Here is an 18881-nt window from a genome sequence, read left to right on the forward strand (position 1 = left end):
GAAGCTAACCAAATCCTTTGTAACTAAGACTATGCACACATGTACTGTTGTATTTTATCAGTGACTGCTGATGTTAGAAAATTACAGGTTACTACACATACACTTGTAATTAATATATTTTATATGGACATATGGCATTGATTAACACTCTTCACAACTCACACAGATCAGCAGCTCCTTTGTGTGAACGTGATAAGAGAAGATTAAATTTAAATGAGTTTGTATCCAGCCAACATATAATATAATAATCTAAAGTTAAGCTCGTGCATAAGTGAGTGGAGGATCCATGCCTTACTGAACAACTGAGGAAATACATGAAATGACATCACATGCCTGCAGGTGGAGGGGAATGAAGGCATTTAATTGCACAATAAACATGGTTTTAGTCATCACTGGTGTTTACTGATATGCACCTACTTTAATTGTGTCACATAGTAAGGTACTGCATGTCTGTCACTTCGTACTTCTCTTAACACTGGTGTTGACTGAACTGCCATCATTCAAGCCTCCAAATCCCATCTGATTCCATGAGTGGACTCTGGTTGGTAATATCTTTTCCTTCCTGAACTCAGGTTTACATTTTAGATGCTCTTTTGGGGGTAAAATAACTAATAACCTGTACCTCAGTCACTTGGTTTGTGTCACATTTGTATGTGGTTTTTGACAGGTCCTTAGATGGAGTTATGGTGAATGCTTGTAACATTTCTCAGAAGGAGTGAGGAGAATTGACACTGCAACTCCTCTGGTCTATATATTTTGTGGGGAGAAAAGATTGTTGGAATGAGGGACAATAGACAGAAAGTCTCCTAAGGGTAGATCTGTTCTTTTTCATAGATTGAGACATTATTTAAAAGTTATTGTAAAATGTACTATTTACAGTACTTTTCAAAAAGTGCATGGCCCAAAAGAATATTCACCAGAATTGAGCATGATACTTTAAATTGATATAGGCGAGTATTTTTTGTGTTCTTAATACAGCATTCAATAGTGGGTTCTTTTTGTGCTGTTTTCAATCAAACCTAACTTTCAGTCTCCCGACTTGGGTCTAGCAATTTTATTTTAACAAAGTGAGGGGTTGGTATCACTGCACAGAACCAGAGAGAGTGCTTGCAGGCTATATTAAAGTCATGTTTTTTAAGCACAATTGCCATTCCAGTCATATTATAAATATGTCTTTATTTGGGATATGTGATTACTATATGGGTCAAGTAGTATTGAGGTTTTATGATGTATTCTTGACAAATTTATTTTAAAAAAATAGTCTGAGAAATTTATAATCCTGGAAATAATGGTTTATAGCAGTATGTTAGATTATAAACTCTTTGTAGCAGGGACCATGTCATCCTATGTGTTTGGTCAACGTCCAATAAAATAGACTCCTGATCCACAATATATTATTAAGTAATAATAAAATAACAAATGTCTAGACATGGCCATTACCTGACTGGCATGAATGTATTCCTTGACATATTTTTGATCCCTATTTTTATTGTGTTTCTGTGTTTAACAAAACGTAAAACACTAACTTACATAACACCGGTCCTGGGTATGAACAATTTAACTGCTTTGTAGTGCTCAAGGTATAACAGTGCTTCACATAGGACCTAATCCATCTTCTATTGCAGGCAAAGGGAGTGTTTCAGTAAGTTCAATAAGAGTTGGATATGGCCATAAATACAACAGAATCAGGACAGAGACTGAAGTAGGGCCTGTCCCCGATTGAATTCAATATTACTGTGCTTGTGAGTAAGAATTGGCAGGTAAAATGGTGATTTTTTTCCCCATTTTCCAGCGTGTATTTCATACTCTTTAGATATAGAAGAGAGTTGGGATAAACGTTACAAAGCCAAGATGTATGTTGGTAGAAATATTATTAATAGACAAATTTTTTTTCACAGAAACAAGATGTGGTGGTTTATTGCAGTAGCCTGTCTAATACAAGCCATTACAAGCTCAGAAGAACTCATCAAGAAGAAAAGAAACCTGAATCCTGAAACGTTTATGAATATTGTAAGTCAAGTATTTGTGAAAATCTTAACTATAATGGAACATAATAATTAGACATAGGCCTGAAAATTCAGATTCAGGTTGAGGGCTGCATTTCAAATTTTCAACTACAACGTTTGGGAGAGTCTTGTTTTGGGATTTCGAAAAGCTCATTAAAGACATCTACCAAGTGACCTAATTGCAAACTTTGGATCCAAGTTTAGGTCCATATTTAATATTGATAATGTTTCATTAACAAGTTTTCTCTTTAACTCTTTCCCTTCCCCCACTACAGCAACACTTACTGTTTTTTCCAAAAGGGCCTTCCAATTTAAGGATAGATCAGGGGAAGTATAAGTGTGCATATGAGTAAGTCAGTTATAAATGGGAGTGATCTCTTATATTCAGTTCCATGCATTTCCTTGTTCCCGGACAGAAAATTCTTCACAACTCTCTTCTCTTCTCATATGTCATGGGTCCCTATTTTGAGGGAGGATCTGAGCCAGCAATAATGCGTCTACATAATAGTTATGCTCAAACACTTTTTTGACAACCCTTCGAGAAGTAATTGCTTGATGTATGTACGTTAAGGGATTATTAAATCGATGATTATGATTTAAAGTATGAAGCATAAGATGGATCTTTACAAGAGATAAATTGTAAGAAAATGTGGAGCTGAATAGATGGAGACTTTGCAGAGGGCGTGGGTTTCAAGGAGGGAGTGAAATGAGCACAGAAAGGATGCTTGGTGTTTGGCGTGTTTCTGTGGTATTGTAAACACTTATATTTGGGGTAGTTTATACCCTTACTTTTATAAGAGGATTCATAATAAAGTTCTTTCTATCATGGAGCCAACCATTTTCTGAGATGTAAAGATACATAATTATTATAGGACAAAGCAAATCTAAGATAGTCTAAAGTTTGGTTTAATGGAAACTCCCCATTGGAGTGGATTTTAATAGCTAGAGCTGTCAGAGAATTACACAAGAGCATGCAGGATTCCTGCAGTGCTGGCCCTTCAGGTTAGGCAAGATGGAGTTCACCTACCTTGTTTTGGCTCAGGTATGTTATGATCACTATCTGCAGTTGTAAATTGTCCCTGAGAAAGATTTAGCATGTCAATTTTGCTACCAATGTTCAGTTGAGCTGTCAGCAGACCCCATTGCTTATAATCTTCTGGTTCTTACGAGTTCCTAAAGCTGGCATTTTCCAGAATGCTCTGCACAAACCTACTCCTCACATACTAGGATGAAGTGTTTATATTATTAAATACTGAGGCTCTGGGACCTAGACCTATCTCCCCTCCATGTGCTTAATTACCTTTCTGTTTGTGTTCATGTCGCAGTCCTGGCAAAGCTCCCCCCAGCTGGACACTCACTAAGCTGCTGTGTTTGGGCCTCATATACTGGGCCCACGTGCTTTAAGCATCCCTAGTCTGAGTAGTCTGTAACACTGTCTCTTTTCTTGGCCTCTCTGGCATGCTTCCTGGGCACAGGCTCCTTGTTTGTTACCCCGTCACTGAGATAGGGCCTCGTGGCCCACCATGGTAGGCCCCCACCAGTGCTAATACCCAGATTCCCCCATAATTTAAGATCACCCTATCCCTGAGCTCCTAGTTTGTGGGAACTCTGTGTTTATAGTGAAGGAAACAGATGCACGGATTTCTCAAAAGATTCCAAAACCCAATCACTCTTTACTTTAGCTAGCACAAGGAAGACAGAACTAGACAAAACTATAAGATACCTGTACACATTTTCCTGTCTCAGTTTCCTCAGCACTCTTGAGCATTCTTTGAGCTTAGGGCAGAGTACACTAAGGAGTCCAGGATACCATCTCCTGTACATGGCTTTCCCTCCAAATCATGGAGTCTCTCCTCTTCTCTGCACACAGTTTCCTTATTCCTCAGCCAGTCCTGCAGTTAAATAGAACTCTTTTACTATGACAGCATGTCCCTCTGTTCCTCTTTCCTGGCCAAATGCCCTTTGTGTCATTCTTTGAGTTCCTCTTCGTCAGTGATCAGGCTCATCAGGTGACCAGAGTGCCACCACATGATCTATTGTTTAGTTACCTCCTCCTTGGAGTTCAGATGTGAAAAACTGGTTTGCTCTGGGCAGCAATCATCTCTTTGCTAAAGGTGGTCCATTTGAATGGAGGCTCATCAAAGTTGAGTGGCCTACCGTTGTCCCTGATCAGAGAGATAGGCGACAATCCTGACAGCATATGGTGAATTGTACACATTCAATTTCAGCAATTTCATAAAATCAACCAGAATTCTTAAATTGTACTTAGACAAATTCCACAAATCATCACAGATCAAAAGTTACTTTTTACTACATTTTTCTCATTTATTAACCATTGACCCTTTTTTGCATCTAAAATGCTTAACTTATTGAGGATTTCTTGAAATGACTATTCCAATGAAAACTATTTTCAAATAATAGATTCCTGAATATTTATTCTCTTCTGACTAATGCCATTACTTTTGGATGTGTGAAGGAAGAACATGGAAATGTTTACATTCTTTGTGGAGAAATTTTCTAAGCTTTTCCACAGCTAATCCAGCCTTCTTGGCACCTCCTTGTTCAAGTAATTGGGCTGGAAATCTCAGGAGAACAGGCTCTCTGGGAATATTTTCAATACTTTCTGGTTTGGGACAGGTTAGGAATACAATTCTCTCACTATTTTAGGCTTTGTTCCATATCCCTGTTGAAACCAGTTAAGTGCAGGAACTCATAAAATTTAAACAAACACTCACACTAACACTTCCTAGTGGGAAATGCTCTCTTCCTTGCAACAGATAATGAAAAATATGATACATGTAAACAATCTTAGACATTTATTTTAATTCCCTCAGAGTCAGTTGATCTGCTATGAAGGATATCCCAGTAAGGAGTATGAAGTTCTGACAGAGGATGGCTATTACTTGAGAATAAACAGAATTCCTTATGGCAGAGAAAAACCGACAGACAGAGGTATGGCTCCATTTTGCTTGATGCACAAAACCCCAAATAACACTCATCCAAAATAAAAAAAACCAACCAACCCACCAATCCAGGTAAAAAAAGATATATTGGAGGCGTGTTTAATATCTGTGGCAAAATCCTGAACCCAAATCTCAGACTGAAAACCAATCAATCAAGTCTTTACAAAAACAGGGTGAGGAAAATTGAGAATGATTAGGTCATGGTTTTTGACATTAGCAATAACATAAATTTGAGAACAGGAGAGGTTGGATGCCTGTTGGCTGAGTTGCACCGTGATTTTTTCTTATAAATTTGTGACTTTTGTATATTTTGTTCTGTTTGGTTGTTGTTACGTCAAGCAACCAGCCTTAGTTATGAGCAACTAAAAACAGGGATTTAGTATGGAAATACTTAGGAAATCTTAACTACAGCTGTTAGCTGCATTAAAGCTAATTATATGTGTATATGTACAGAACACTAATGACAGCCGTAGCTAAACTTCCCTAAACATTTCCATTCTAAACTCCTCTTTACACTTGCTTTTAACTATAGCCAATTATTTGCCATGGGGTATCATACTTGTGGGTGTGCTCTGACATAAAGGTTTTATCAGCATGTGTTTGGGATGAGTGAAATACAGTATGTCACTTTGCCATGTTACAGAACTACATGTTTGGTAAAGTATTCCATTTATTTAGGTCCAAAGCCAGCTGTGCTTCTCCAGCATGGATTGTTTGGTCAAGGTAGCAACTGGATCGAAAATTTGGCCAACAACAGCCTGGGCTTCATGCTAGCAGATGCTGGCTATGATGTTTGGATAGGAAATAGCAGAGGAACAACCTGGTCTCAAAGACATCAGAAATTTTCAATTGCCCAAGAGGAATTTTGGGATTTCAGGTAGGCTGAACTGGAGAGAAACTAGTAAAAATGGCAAACTGTTTTGCATGTTGGCAATTCTGTATGTGCAGTGATCTATGTTTTTCTTAATTCATGTGAACATCAATTTGTGTGGTTTGTGCACAGCAATGGTGATCAGATAGGATTTAGATCTGTAATTTTGTATGAATTTCCATTTGGCTCCATTGTCATGGCCTTGGGAGGCCATCAGTTTAAATCAGCAGAGAACCTCCAACTGCACCCCTTACTCACATCATTAATGCCACTGATTTCAGTAGCAGTAGGATTGACAGATGTAGCACAGAGCTAAACAGAACCCTTTGTGTGGTAGAAACCTTTGCATTGAAATGCGTCATTGTCAGGGCCATTACTCACCTACAGAAATATATTGTGCTGTTAGATAGGTTTAGTTCATTAAATATCACAAGGAAACTTTCCCTCACTGCAATCCTATCCAGTGGCCAAGGGCAGTCAGTCCCTGAGCATAAAACAGAACGGGGATTGCTCTCACCTTGGGCATAGTGTTTGCCCCAAAGAGGGTAAGGAGGAGCATGGAACAGGCCCTGCCCTCTTCCATTTGCACCAGTCCAGAGTGGGCAAGGTGAACTATGGGGAGGAGGCAGCACCATGCTAAAGGTGCAGCTGCACATTCTCTCTCACATGGGGAAGCTCAGACATAAAATGCATGGAATACAGGTTTCAGGCAATGTTATCAAGCTTTCCAATTGGCTGCTGCCTCCTCTTTGGGCATTATTTAACTACTGCTGAGCCATTTCTAACAAGCTTATTGTTAGTGATTTACTGGAACTGGGTCTAGTTATTAGAATACCCTCTAAAGCACATTGCCATTTTCCTTTAGCACAGAAGCAGAATTAAAAGAGCATTGGGCTAACATTAATTCAGACATCATGTCTTGGCCAACAGAGCATTATATTTCCTAGGCTTGTAAACACACTCAATATTGAAAAATAAATAAAGCATCTGTATTATGTAGAGAGACAAAGACTCAAACTCTAGGCTGGCAAACTTAGGCTGGGCTGGATCCCTGAAGAGTTTGAGCTGTTATCTGACAGACCCTTAGTTCACCAGTGCTGCATTCAAATGTATGTGGGCAGGATTTGCCGGCCAGATTCTCTCCGTAGCCAGAGCTTCGCTCCCTGCAAAGCTGGTTACAGCTCCCTGATTCTAAGAGCAAGTCTTGCCAATTTTCAGATGCTGCTGAGCTGCTGAAAGCTGCAGCACTCATATAGGGTCTTTAATGGACCCTTTACCAGTGAAGTGGTTGAGGGAAGGATGGGGTAGTAGCCAGAAGCACAGCCCCAAGTCCCATGCAGTTGCACTCAGCAGAGAGCTTCCCTACACAATGGGAATTTTCTCCTGGAAATTTATCCCCAAATTCCAGCCCCTTAAGGTCACCTTAGTGGTGCATAGGAGCCATAACTTACTTGAGAATCTGGCCCTATAACTTCATTATGTGGCTAACTTCATATTTTTATATTGCAGTTTTCATGAAATGGGCAAATATGACCTTCAAGCTATGATCAAATTTATTCTGCAGAAAACTGGACAGAAGCAACTCTATTATGTTGGCTACTCTCAGGGCGGCACTATGGGTATGCTAGCAGAATTTGGTGCATTTGCATTGTACTTTTCTCTCTCTAAGTACGAAAGGCTTTCTCTGGGCTATTATTAGAACATAAGACCATAAGAAAGGCCGTACCGGGTCAGACCAAAGGTCCATCTAGCCCAGTATCCTGTCTACCAACAGTGGCCAATGCCAGGTGCCCCAGAGGGAGTGAACCTAACAGGCAATGATCAAGTGATCTCTCTCCTGCCATCCATCTCCATGCTCTGACAGACAGAGGCTAGGGACACCATTCCTTACCCGTCCTGGCTAATAACCATTAATGGACTTAACCACCATGAATTTATCCAGTTCTCTTTTAAACTCTGTTACAGTCCTAGCCTTCACAATCTTCTCAGGTATGGAGTTCCACAAGTTGACTGTGCGCTGTGTGAAGAAGAACTTCCTTTTATTTGTTTTAAACCTGCTGCCTATTAATTTCGTTTGATGACCCCTAGTTCTTGTATTATGGGAATAAGTAAATAACTTTTCCTTATCCACTTTCTCCACATCATTCATGATTTTATATACCTCTATCATATCCCCTCTTAGTCTCCTCTTTTCCAAGCTGAAGAGTCCAAGCCTCTTTAATCTCTCCTCCCCTTAATCATTTTAGTTGCCCTTTTCTGAACCTTTTCTAATGCCAGTATATCTTTTTTGAGATGAGGAGACCACATCTGTACGCAGTATTAGAGATGAGGGCGTACCATCGATTTATATAAGGGCAATAATATATTCTCAGTCTTATTCTCTATCCCCTTTTTAATGATTCCTAACATCCTGTTTGCTTTTTTGACTGCCTCTGCACACTGCGTGGACATTTTCAGAGAACTATCCATGATGACTCCAAGATCTTTTTCCTGACTTGTTGTAGCTAAATTAGCCCCCATCATATTGTATGTATAGTTGGGGTTATTTTTTCCAATGTGCATTACTTTACATTTATCCACATTAAATTTCATTTGCCATTTTGTTGCCCAATCACTCTTTCATATGTTTATAAGCAGAAAATTGCAGAGACAACTCCCACTTTTGTGTAACATTGTGCCAGTACTTTATATAGAGCTAAGTCCAGGATTCCTTTCTCAGTTTTCAGTCAGATCTGGCTCAGGTAAAAGTCCCACTGAAGCCATGGAGCCTGTGATATAATCAGGAGCAGCCAACAGATTCCTAGAACAACCAGAGAGGTTTTGGTGACCACCAAAGGTTCCTCTCTTGCTAAACTTCATCTTGCTGTCACAAATAGAGTTTTTGACTATACTTCAGCCTGAAAAATCTTTCATTGCTGAAGGGACAAGGATACCCTCTAAAATTAACCCAGGGATGCTGCACAAAAATTCATGGCTTTTGTTTTCAGGTGAAATGCATGGTGCACCCTTCTTCCATACTAATGGATAGTCTAGCCCAAGTGTGAAAATGAGCTTATTGTTCCAACTCAGGCTTATCAAGTTATCATATTCTCTGTTAGTAATAGGGACAAAATACAATCCTTTTAGTCTCAATAACTGATAATCGAGAGATCTGCTTCTTGGCAATAGGCACTAAAGAGGTCCATATCAGGACTATATTTGACCACAGAAATAAAGAAATAATCTCCTTTTAACATTTCTGCTGTGAAAGTGATATGAAAGTTAAACAGAAAGGTCATGAACAAATATCCCTGCTAACTCCTCTGAAATGATGATGACCTTGGTACAGTTTCCATTTCTGCCTGTTCTTATTCTGGGATAAGTTGGATCATTCAGCACAGCCACAGCACTCTTATGTCAGTCCCTGGCTAAACTATTTTATGTCATCGCCTGTCTTGATTCATAGTCAAGGACCATCCTAAACTTCATGCAAATTCCTTCATTCTGCATGAAAGCTGATTTCTTCTAAACCAAATCTACATGCTGGGTTCTGATGAAACCTCTGATGGAGTTTCATACAAATGGCTGTAAGTATTCAGCAAAAAGAATGAGAAGTACTTGTGGCACCTTAGAGACTAACACATTTATTTGGGCATAAGCTTTCATGGGCTAAAACCCACTTCATCGGATGCATACAGTGGAAAATACAATAGGAAGATATACATCCCTTGGCCTGCGCCGCTTCCTGCAGCCCCCATTTGGCTGAACCTGCAGATGTGGCAGGTAAACAAACCGGCCCAGCCCGCCAGGGGCTTTCCCTGAACAAGCAGCGGCCCAAGTTTGAGAAACACTGCTCTAAGATGCCACAAGTACTCCTCGTTCTTTTTGCTGATACAGACTAACAAGGCTACCACTCTGAAACCTGTAAGTATTCAGTTATTTTTTGCAAGATTTCCGTAATTATTCTCTTCTACTTTCTCAGCGTTCATAGCATTTTCTTCCATGCCACAGCTGGCACAGAAAGTCAAAATGTTTTTTGCCTTGGCTCCTGCTGTCACCGTTGGACACACCAAAAGCCCTCTGGTGAAAATGTTGTTAATGCCTGAAGGAGCATTGCGGGTATGTATTTTATTATGCTACTGAGTACTGGTCTTTAAAAAGAGGCATTGTGCCTGAGCAGGAGTCCCATGCTACCAGATAATACAAGAGGTAATATACTGTAAACAGTTTAGATCGCCACTGAAATATTAATTCAGTCACAGTGCATGTATGTTCCGTAGTGTTTGTGGTTGTTTGTTTTGTTAAACATATGCCTCTCACAGTATGTGCAAGGTGTCAGAATTAACATCCCTGTTCGGAGTCTTAACTGTTAAATTCCTGGCTTCAGTATGTTTAAATTAACCATTTTAATGCTGTATTCAAGTATTTTTTTTAATTTATTTTGAAAAAAAATGCGGGGGAGAAGGTATCTGAATGTGAATTTTCCAACTTCACGTTCAGCTTACCGTATTGATACCATTCTGATGCATATGTCTTTGAGGTATCTGTACAAGTCAGGGTAGAGGGTGGGAAATCCCCTTCTTGCCTTGAATGAATGAAAATCCCATGAGGTATGCATGTATTAACTGTGGAATACACAGTTGATGGAACACAGTTGTGGTCCTAGTAGCTAAATGAGAACCTAAAGGAAGTCAGTTAAGGGTATGACCTGGATCAGGCCTGTAGTGTGATAAGGGAACTATACAAAATACACTTTGAACGTTCACTGTAAGTAATACCCTTTGCATTTTCACAGGATTTTCTTGGCAAAAAAGACTTCTGTTGGTGGGGTAATACTATGAGAGAGATTGTTGCCAAAATATGCTGCTATGAATTACCTAATAGACTTTGTGCCAATGCACTTTTCTTTGCGGGTGGATTCAATGAGAAAAACATAAATATGGTATGTGTGTATATCTATATCAGCCCTATTTTTTTTAGTGATGATTAAAATCAAGCTAACTTTTTCAGTTCAACAGCATTTGTGCCAAGTGTGTAATTATTTAATTTGGAATGAGTAAATCAGGGTCCTTTAATTGTTGTAGAGTTTTGCTAGGGACTTTCAAACATGATGAGAATGGAGAAAGCAAATGCCTCAATAATGCAGCTGGTGCTAAGCAATTTAACTGGGAATTTCTGTAGCCTACAGTTGGCTTAGTGGTTTGGCTAATGTGTTACCTGTCTTTTTCTCAATAAAGCAGTGTAAATGTTTAACACGGCATTACAATATCACAGTCAAATTTGGAGTTTACAGCCTGCAGTCCCAGGCCCTGACTTACACAACAGCAGTGTCACATAAGCCCCAGGGTGGGTGGGTGCAAGTGCATGCTGTGTCCAGAGCAGTTGTGCAGGGAGAGTCACAATGCTCACTTTTCAGTGCTGGGGTAGGCCATCTGCATTGGTTTCCAGTGGGACAGGTGGGCAGGAGAGAGGCTGTTGGATCCACTGCCCCCAGAACATTACTCAGAAGAACATATTGTAGCACAGTATAGTGGCTTAGTGGCCATAAATGGGTTATGCTATAGTCCTAATGCCTATCTGTCCATTTGAGGAGGTGGTGTGTGAGAATTCCATTCCTCAACCTAACCTCCCCTACACTAGAATGCAGCCCAGATAAGGAAAGTCTGCAGTTCCTGAACTAACAGGCACCAGTTGCCAACTGATATTTATCAATAATATTATTAAATTGTCTCTAGGCTTAACAGGCACCAGTCAGCCAAAGATTAAAGTAATGTCTCCTGGCAGCACTGCAAGGTACCCACTGTCACACAGACACACTTTGCAAACATATGTTGTCAGGAATATTTAATCTCGTCTCTGGGGGAAATGTTGAGAGTCCATTTGCCAGTCATTTACATGGCAAACTGGAGTTCTCTGAATAAAAAAATGAAAAGGAAATTATGCCTCTTGTGAGCTGGTACCTTGCTCAACCTGCTCTGAAACAAAGTCCCGTGCAATACATAGAATCAAAGACTTGAACCCTTCAGGGAGCTGGGAGTTGGCTCTATTAGGACAGAAATTAACGACAGGAAACAAAGTTCAGCCCAGCTTTCTACTCAAACTTGGCTGTTCCTACATGAGGCTGCTTAAGCAACACCCCTGACTCCTCTGTTTACAGAGAGCAACTCCCACTTCCTGTATATTCAGATGGTCTGACAATCCACCTAGCTCAATGGGTCAATAGTATCCACCTAGCTTTCCCCCAGGATCTACACATGGTAAAAGCATGAGGTAGTTTAGGCAAATATTGCAAGCCTGTTTTTATCTAGCACTCAGAACTGTAACTCAGACAGAATTAAATTAAACCTTACAATAGGTTCAAGGAGAGCTTAATATTTTAGATGTTTTCTTACTACTTTTGGCAGAACTATCATTAAGTAATTGATTTAAAAATTAACAAATATGAGAGGAATTAGATTTCTGAAAATATTCCAGTTTTTCTGGCTATCCAACTTGCTCAATTTTGGATGATTTGTAATGCTGTAGTTACTGAACTGAATGGTGTTTTGTTTATGTAGAATCCTGCCTTTCTCCCATTTCATTCAGAAAACAAATGATATCCTAAAAATGTTTTTTTTTTTCAGAGTCGAATGGATGTGTACACAGGCCGCTTTCCAGATGAAACATCTATTAAAAACATACTGCACTGGGCCCAGGTAGAGCTTCTGAAATCTTTCAATATTCTGCTATTTATACTCTCCCTTGCGCTCTCTGATTATAGTTAAAACCTGATTTATTCAGAACAGACAGGCATTTATTTATCAACGAGATTTTAATATAGGGACATAATCCTTTGAGTTCCATCTTTGACGTTATTGGTTACTGAGAGTTTTCAGTGTGAAAGGACGGGCATGTAGGAAAGCTATGACTATAAAGATTGTAAAGTTACACACTCAAAAGTTAGAAAATTCCAGAATAAAGTTTGCTCATGCAACCTTAATTAAGCCCCCTTGTGCATAGGTATTATGATACAATCTTTAATTACATGATCACACACTATTTTTTCCCACCGGGCCCTGCCTCATTCAGTGCACAGGATGGACGTGGCTCAGGGAAACTAGACATTTTCTAACAAATGACTGAACTGGTTTTACTGAAATTTGCCAAAAGAATTTAGCCTGAGATAAGCTTAAAAATTTCAGCCTAAATTATTAAGTTTGGCAAACTGAAAACAGGCTCTTATAATGAAAAGATGATCTAACTATAGGGGTTGCTGCCTGTGTCACCTATAATCCCTCGGTGAAGAACACCAGTATAGAAAGCAGTCCTGAAAAGGAAAAGGGAAATTATAATTCTTTTAATTGTTTATATACACCTCTACCCTGATATAACGCTGTCCTCGGGAGTCAAAAAATCTTACCGCGTTATAGGTGAAACCGCGTTATATCGAACTTGCTTTGATCTGCCGGAGTGCGCAGTCCCCCCGCCCCCAGAGCACTGCTTTACCGTGTTTTATTCGAATTTGTGTTATATCGGGTCTGGTTATATCGGGGTAGAGATGTATTTTAAGACTATTGTCTCAAGAAAGAGAAAGATGGAAAAAATCATGGACTATGTAATACCAAAATCTGTCAATACAAAGTTCTCAAAAAGCACCCCTGGTGCACAATGTTAATGATGAAGTTAACAAAAAGAAAAACTTGTTTGTTAGCAGATACAGATTAAAAATTACTCACCGGCAATGAAAAGTGAGAAGTGATTTTGAAGAAGTGCATGTAATTTTTTTATTTTTTTTATGCTCAAAATATGCTGTTGTAGGTGCAAAGGGCTAAATTCTGATCCTATTGAAGTCAATGTGTGATTTGCCAAAATTTCATCCAAAATGTCTAATTTAAGTCCTGCATACTATAATATCATTGTTTCATGATAGTTTAAGGCAGAACAGCACACTGATATGCAAAGGCATGTGGACAATTCGGTCTAATTTTACACTTTCTTTTCTTCATTTTGCTAGGCAGTTAAATCAGGAGAATTCAAATATTTTGACTATGGCAGTGAGAACCAGGCTAAGTACAACCAGGTAGGGAAAAATGACTTTTATTGAAAACTAAGTTATCTTTTAAAAATAAGAATGATCTCCTGTCTTCCCATGCTCAAGTACAACACATCCCCAATCTGTTACAGTGTTTGACTACAGGAAAATTAGCATTAGTTTATGGACTTTTGGGGTGTATTTACTATGGGTTTCATCCATTTGAAAAACTTAATCATACTGTCTCCTTTTGCTCCTCATTTAATCTCCTCTATCATTTGTTCATTTCCTCTCTTTCCCCAGGCTTCTCTGCACCTGCTCATCTGCCATCCGGTCGCCTTCTCCTTCACTTTCCTGCCCTGTGTTCACTGCTGCTTTGTCCTCACCGCCCATGCACAAGGTCATTGTTACTTGGCCCTGTCTCCTCCTGCACATGCTCTGCCGCTTCCAGGTCTTCCTCTCTCGCTGCACAGCCTCCAGCTTCCTTTCTTCCCCATTCTCTTGTATATGTTCCAGTTCCCTTCTTGCACGTTCTCCTGATCCTGGTTCTTTGCCATGTGTTCACCTTCTCCTCTGATCTTCTCTGCATACTGCCTGTTTCCCTTCTCTGCTGGATGTTTGTCTCCAGCTGGATGGGTCTTGGGTCTTCTCAAACCAGGAACTCCTTTCCAGCAGCAAGTCTCTGAGAACAGTTCCTTTTCCTCCTACTACTCCCATGTAGCACTGATCCCTAGGAAACTAGGCAGGCTTATCCTGGCACCCAGACGCTATGTTACAAACATGAATTGGGACACGTGTAGAAGGCAGCTCTTTATGGAGCAGCAGCAGGTGCTGTGTAGACTATCAACCACGGTTTGAGAACTACAGTCCCAAAACACTGATCATCTCAGATGAATCTGGCAATTTTGCACAGCAGTCAAATGGTTAATCAATTATTTTTGTTTAAAAATTAAGACAGCATCTGAGACTTGCATTTTTGTCTTTCAGTCTGTCCCTCCCTTCTATAAGATAGAAGATATGACTGTGCCCACTGCAGTATGGTCCGGTGGAGAGGACTGGATGGTAGACACAAAGGATATTGACATGTTACTCCCTCGCATTACTAACCTAGTTTACCACAAGCATATTTCTGACTGGAACCACTGGGATTTCACCTGGGGTCTTGATGCAGCCAAGCGTTTATACAGTGAAATTATTGCACTGATGGGAAAGTATCCATAAAACCACACAGCATTATTTGAGAATTAATTAGTTAATTTGAGCTTGTAAACGGAAGGGGGGGTTACTGTGAAAGGATTTAATATTTACTTTATTTTTCTTTTGGTCATGGTATCAATTTTTCCCCATCTTCCTGCTGAAATTCAGCAACCAGGATTCTGTTACTCAGAAAACTGAATTATATTTCTCAAAGGAAACCAAAACTAAAATCCTATAATGCACATTACAGCTGTGAGCCAGAATCCGTGTGCATGCCTTAAATCTTTCAGCACAGTACATCATTAGATGTTAAACTAATGAGGACATATCTCTGGTCCAGTTAAAATACTAGAGAACTTTCCCATGTTACATATTAAAAATAAATGCAGCCTTTCATATATAGTTAAGACAGTCTATGTTAGTTTTACTTTGACCATTTATTTTGTATAGATACACATGAATATATACAATAATAATGATAAGACAGCAAAAGCATGACAGGAAAAATACACACATCAAAGGATGTCCTTGAATTGAAATGCTTGTAAAAAAAGATAAAGAGAATCACACTAGGAAGAGATGAATAGGGGGGAAAATCAATGTTTGGAATCTAAAACATTTGTATACAATTAGAAATATAACCTTATGCCCTTTTCTCATGTAAATTATTTTTTTACTTCCAAAAATTGCTCCCACACCTCCCAACATTTTGCCAGGTCACAAAGCTCTCAGACTATCAGCTCCACATAACCAGCTATTTCTCCTTTACACTGAAATCAGTCTTCTGATATTGGTCAATATGGATTCCATCATCCATATGGTGACAACCTTGCTTTACAGAGAATATAGCTAATGCAATCTAGTTCTTTCGATTGTGAGAGGTTCTTAATTTCAGTAGGGGCATTAAATGGATTAACTGAGGTACTGCTCTTCCCCCAACTAGTTCCATTACTCTGGTCTACAATTTTTGAGAAGTCGTCTGCTTCAGAGATAAAATGTGCTATTTATTATGTATTTTGATGTGCTGAATTCAAATATGACAATTAAAACAACTGATTGGCTACTGTTTCTAAGATATTTAAGTTTTTACATTTTATCTCTATGTATATTGTGTAGATAGTAGAGTTTTAATCATAAATTGTAAACCTAGGTCTTTTCATGTGTTTATGGTTGCTTTACATGATAATATTTCACCTGTCCTGCTTATGTAACACTTTAAAAATCAGCAAAAGGGCTATATAAATAAAATTAATTCTGAAACAAAAGGCAAAAAACTATTATGTACATAGTTTAGTCCTATTCAGTGTCTACTCGGCACTTCTTGGCTTGTCTCTTGTACTCATTAAATGGAGCATCTCTTGTCACTGTCCAGCAATAGTCTGCAAGCATTGATGGGCTCCATTTGCCCTGATAGTGTTTCTCCATTGTTGCAATGTCCTGGTGAAATCACTCGCCGTGCTCGTCGCTCACTGCTCTGCAGTTCAGTGGAAAAAAATCTAGATGAGAGTGCAAAAAATGTATCTTTAGTGACATGTTGCAATCAAGGCTTTTGTATGCCTTGAGGAGGTTTTCCACCAACAACCTGTAATTGTCTGCCTTGTTGTTTCCGAGAACATTTATTGCCACTAACTGGAAGGCTTTCCATGCCATCTTTTCCTTGCCACACAGTGCATGGTCAAATGCATCATCTCGAAGAAGTTCACGAATCTGAGGACCAACAAAGACACCTTCCTTTATCTTAGCTTCACTTAACCTTGGAAATTTTCCATGGAGGTACTTGAAAGCTGCTTGTGTTTTGTCAATGGCCTTGACAAAGTTCTTCATCAGACCCAGCTTGATGTGTAAGGGTGGTAACAAAATCTTCCTTGATTCAACAAGTGGTGGATGCTGAACACTTTTCCTCCCAGGCTCCAATGACTGTCGGAGTGGCCAATCTTTCTTGATGTAGTGGGAATCTCTTGCACGACTATCCCATTTGCAGAGAAAACAGCAGTACTTTGTGTATCCAGTCTGCAGACCAAGCAAGAGAGCAACAACCTTCAAATCGCCACAAAGCTGCCACTGATGTTGGTCATAGTTTATGCACCTCAAAAGTTGTTTCATGTTGTCATAGGTTTCCTTCATATGGACTGCATGACCAACTGGAATTGATGGCAAAACATTGCCATTATGCAGTAAAACAGCTTTAAGACTCGTCTTCGATGAATCAATGAACAGTCTCCACTCATCTGGATCGTGAACGATGTTGAGGGCTGCCATCACACCATCGATGTTGTTGCAGGCTACAAGATCACCTTCCATGAAGAAGAATGGGACAAGATCCTTTTGACGGTCACAGAACATGGAAACCCTAACATCACCTGCCAGGAGATTCCACTGCTGTAGTCTGAAGCCCAAGAGCTTTGCCTTACTCTTGGATAGTTCCAAATCCCTGACAAGGTCATTCAGTTCACCTTGTGTTATGAGGTGTGGTTCAGATGAGGAGGATGGGAGAAAATGTGGGTCCTGTGACATTGATGGTTCAGGACCAGAAGTTTCATCTTCTTCCTCTTCCTCATCTGACTCAAGTGAGAATGATTCTGGTGCATCAGGAACCGGCAGTCCTTCTCTGTGGGGTACTGGGCGTATAGCTGATGGAATGTTTGGATAATGCAGAGTCCACTTTTTCTTCTTTGACACACCTTTCCCAACTGGAGGCACCATGCAGAAGTAACAATTGCTGGCATGATCTATTGACTCTCTCCAAATCATTGGCACTGCAAAAGGCATAGATTTCCTTTTCCTGCTCAACCACTGGCGAAGATTTGTTGCACAAGTGTTGCAGCATATGTGTGGGGCCCACCTCTTGTCCTGATCTCCAATTTTGCAGCCAAAATAAAGGTGATAGGCTTTCTTAACCATAGTGGTTATACTGCGCTTTTGTGATGCAAAAGTCACTTCACGACAAACATAGCAGAAGTTATCTGCACTGTTCACACAAGTACAAGGCATCTCTGGTCACTTTGGCTAAACAGAAATGTGTCCCTTTGCAAAATCAGACAGTGATAAATAAGAGAGCACAACACTGTATGATTTCTAGTGCTGATATAGGGCAATTTGTTCAGCAGAGTGATGTAAGCTTCATTATGATTGCATCATCCATGACTTCTAGGAATAACATGATGCAATTCATATCATGTATGACACAATACCAGTTTCAGATTACATCATTCATTGTTTTGCCTAAAAAGCAAGTACTGTCCAAACCCAGTCATAGATTTAGTCATAGATCCAGTCAAAGATGTATTTTAGTCATTTCTGGTTTAAATTGAGATCCCTTCCCTTTATAACTCAGTTATCCTCCGCCATTCCCAAGTCAAGCGTCGTATTACTGACCCAATAACATATCTTGAAAACTAGAGGCAATCAACAATTTTAAGCATCATTTTCGTTCTCAGTGACCCAGAATTAGTAAAGTTTGACTACATTTATTTCAGAAGCATTTTGGCTGTAGAGTAGTGTTATTTGTGGCATTTGATTCCAGGTAAGATACTTTCACTTGCATATCCACACAATATCCCCAATATCAGAACGATCGTCTTCAGAAAAGCCACCTTTTAGCAATCTGCTTGGAATCTAAGCTGGACCTTAGAGTCTCACTGCACCCAATGATGAACCAGCTGCCCTCCTCACCCAGTTCCATATCCTCCTCTCCCAGATGTCCTAGAATGTGGGGGGTGGACTCTGTTATCCCTTGAGCTCAACTCCAGGGGATGATTCATAGAACAGAAAGCTCCCATTCCCACGGCTTTGATTGCTAGACAGTGCAATTGTAATAAGCTATGTGTTCTTGCCCCTCCCGCCCTGTGTTATCA

The 18881-nt window shown here is 39.7% G+C and overlaps 1 protein-coding gene across 1 annotated transcript; it reads left to right on the plus strand.

Annotated features, from left to right (window-relative positions):
- Positions 1-452: 452 nt before the first annotated feature.
- On the plus strand, positions 453-16258 carry LOC128841299 (lipase member M-like). The gene is made up of 10 exons (XM_054036216.1): positions 453-541; positions 1899-2010; positions 4841-4958; positions 5648-5846; positions 7350-7459; positions 9802-9938; positions 10615-10761; positions 12443-12514; positions 13813-13878; positions 14818-16258. The coding sequence occupies exons 2-10, from the start codon at positions 1906-1908 to the stop codon at positions 15049-15051; spliced, it is 1188 nt and encodes a 395-aa protein (XP_053892191.1). The 5' UTR covers positions 453-541; positions 1899-1905; the 3' UTR covers positions 15052-16258.
- The last annotated feature ends 2623 nt before the right edge of the window (positions 16259-18881 follow it).

Source organism: Malaclemys terrapin, chromosome 7 (assembly GCF_027887155.1).
Source record: "Malaclemys terrapin pileata isolate rMalTer1 chromosome 7, rMalTer1.hap1, whole genome shotgun sequence".
NCBI classification, from domain to species: Eukaryota; Metazoa; Chordata; order Testudines; family Emydidae; genus Malaclemys; species Malaclemys terrapin.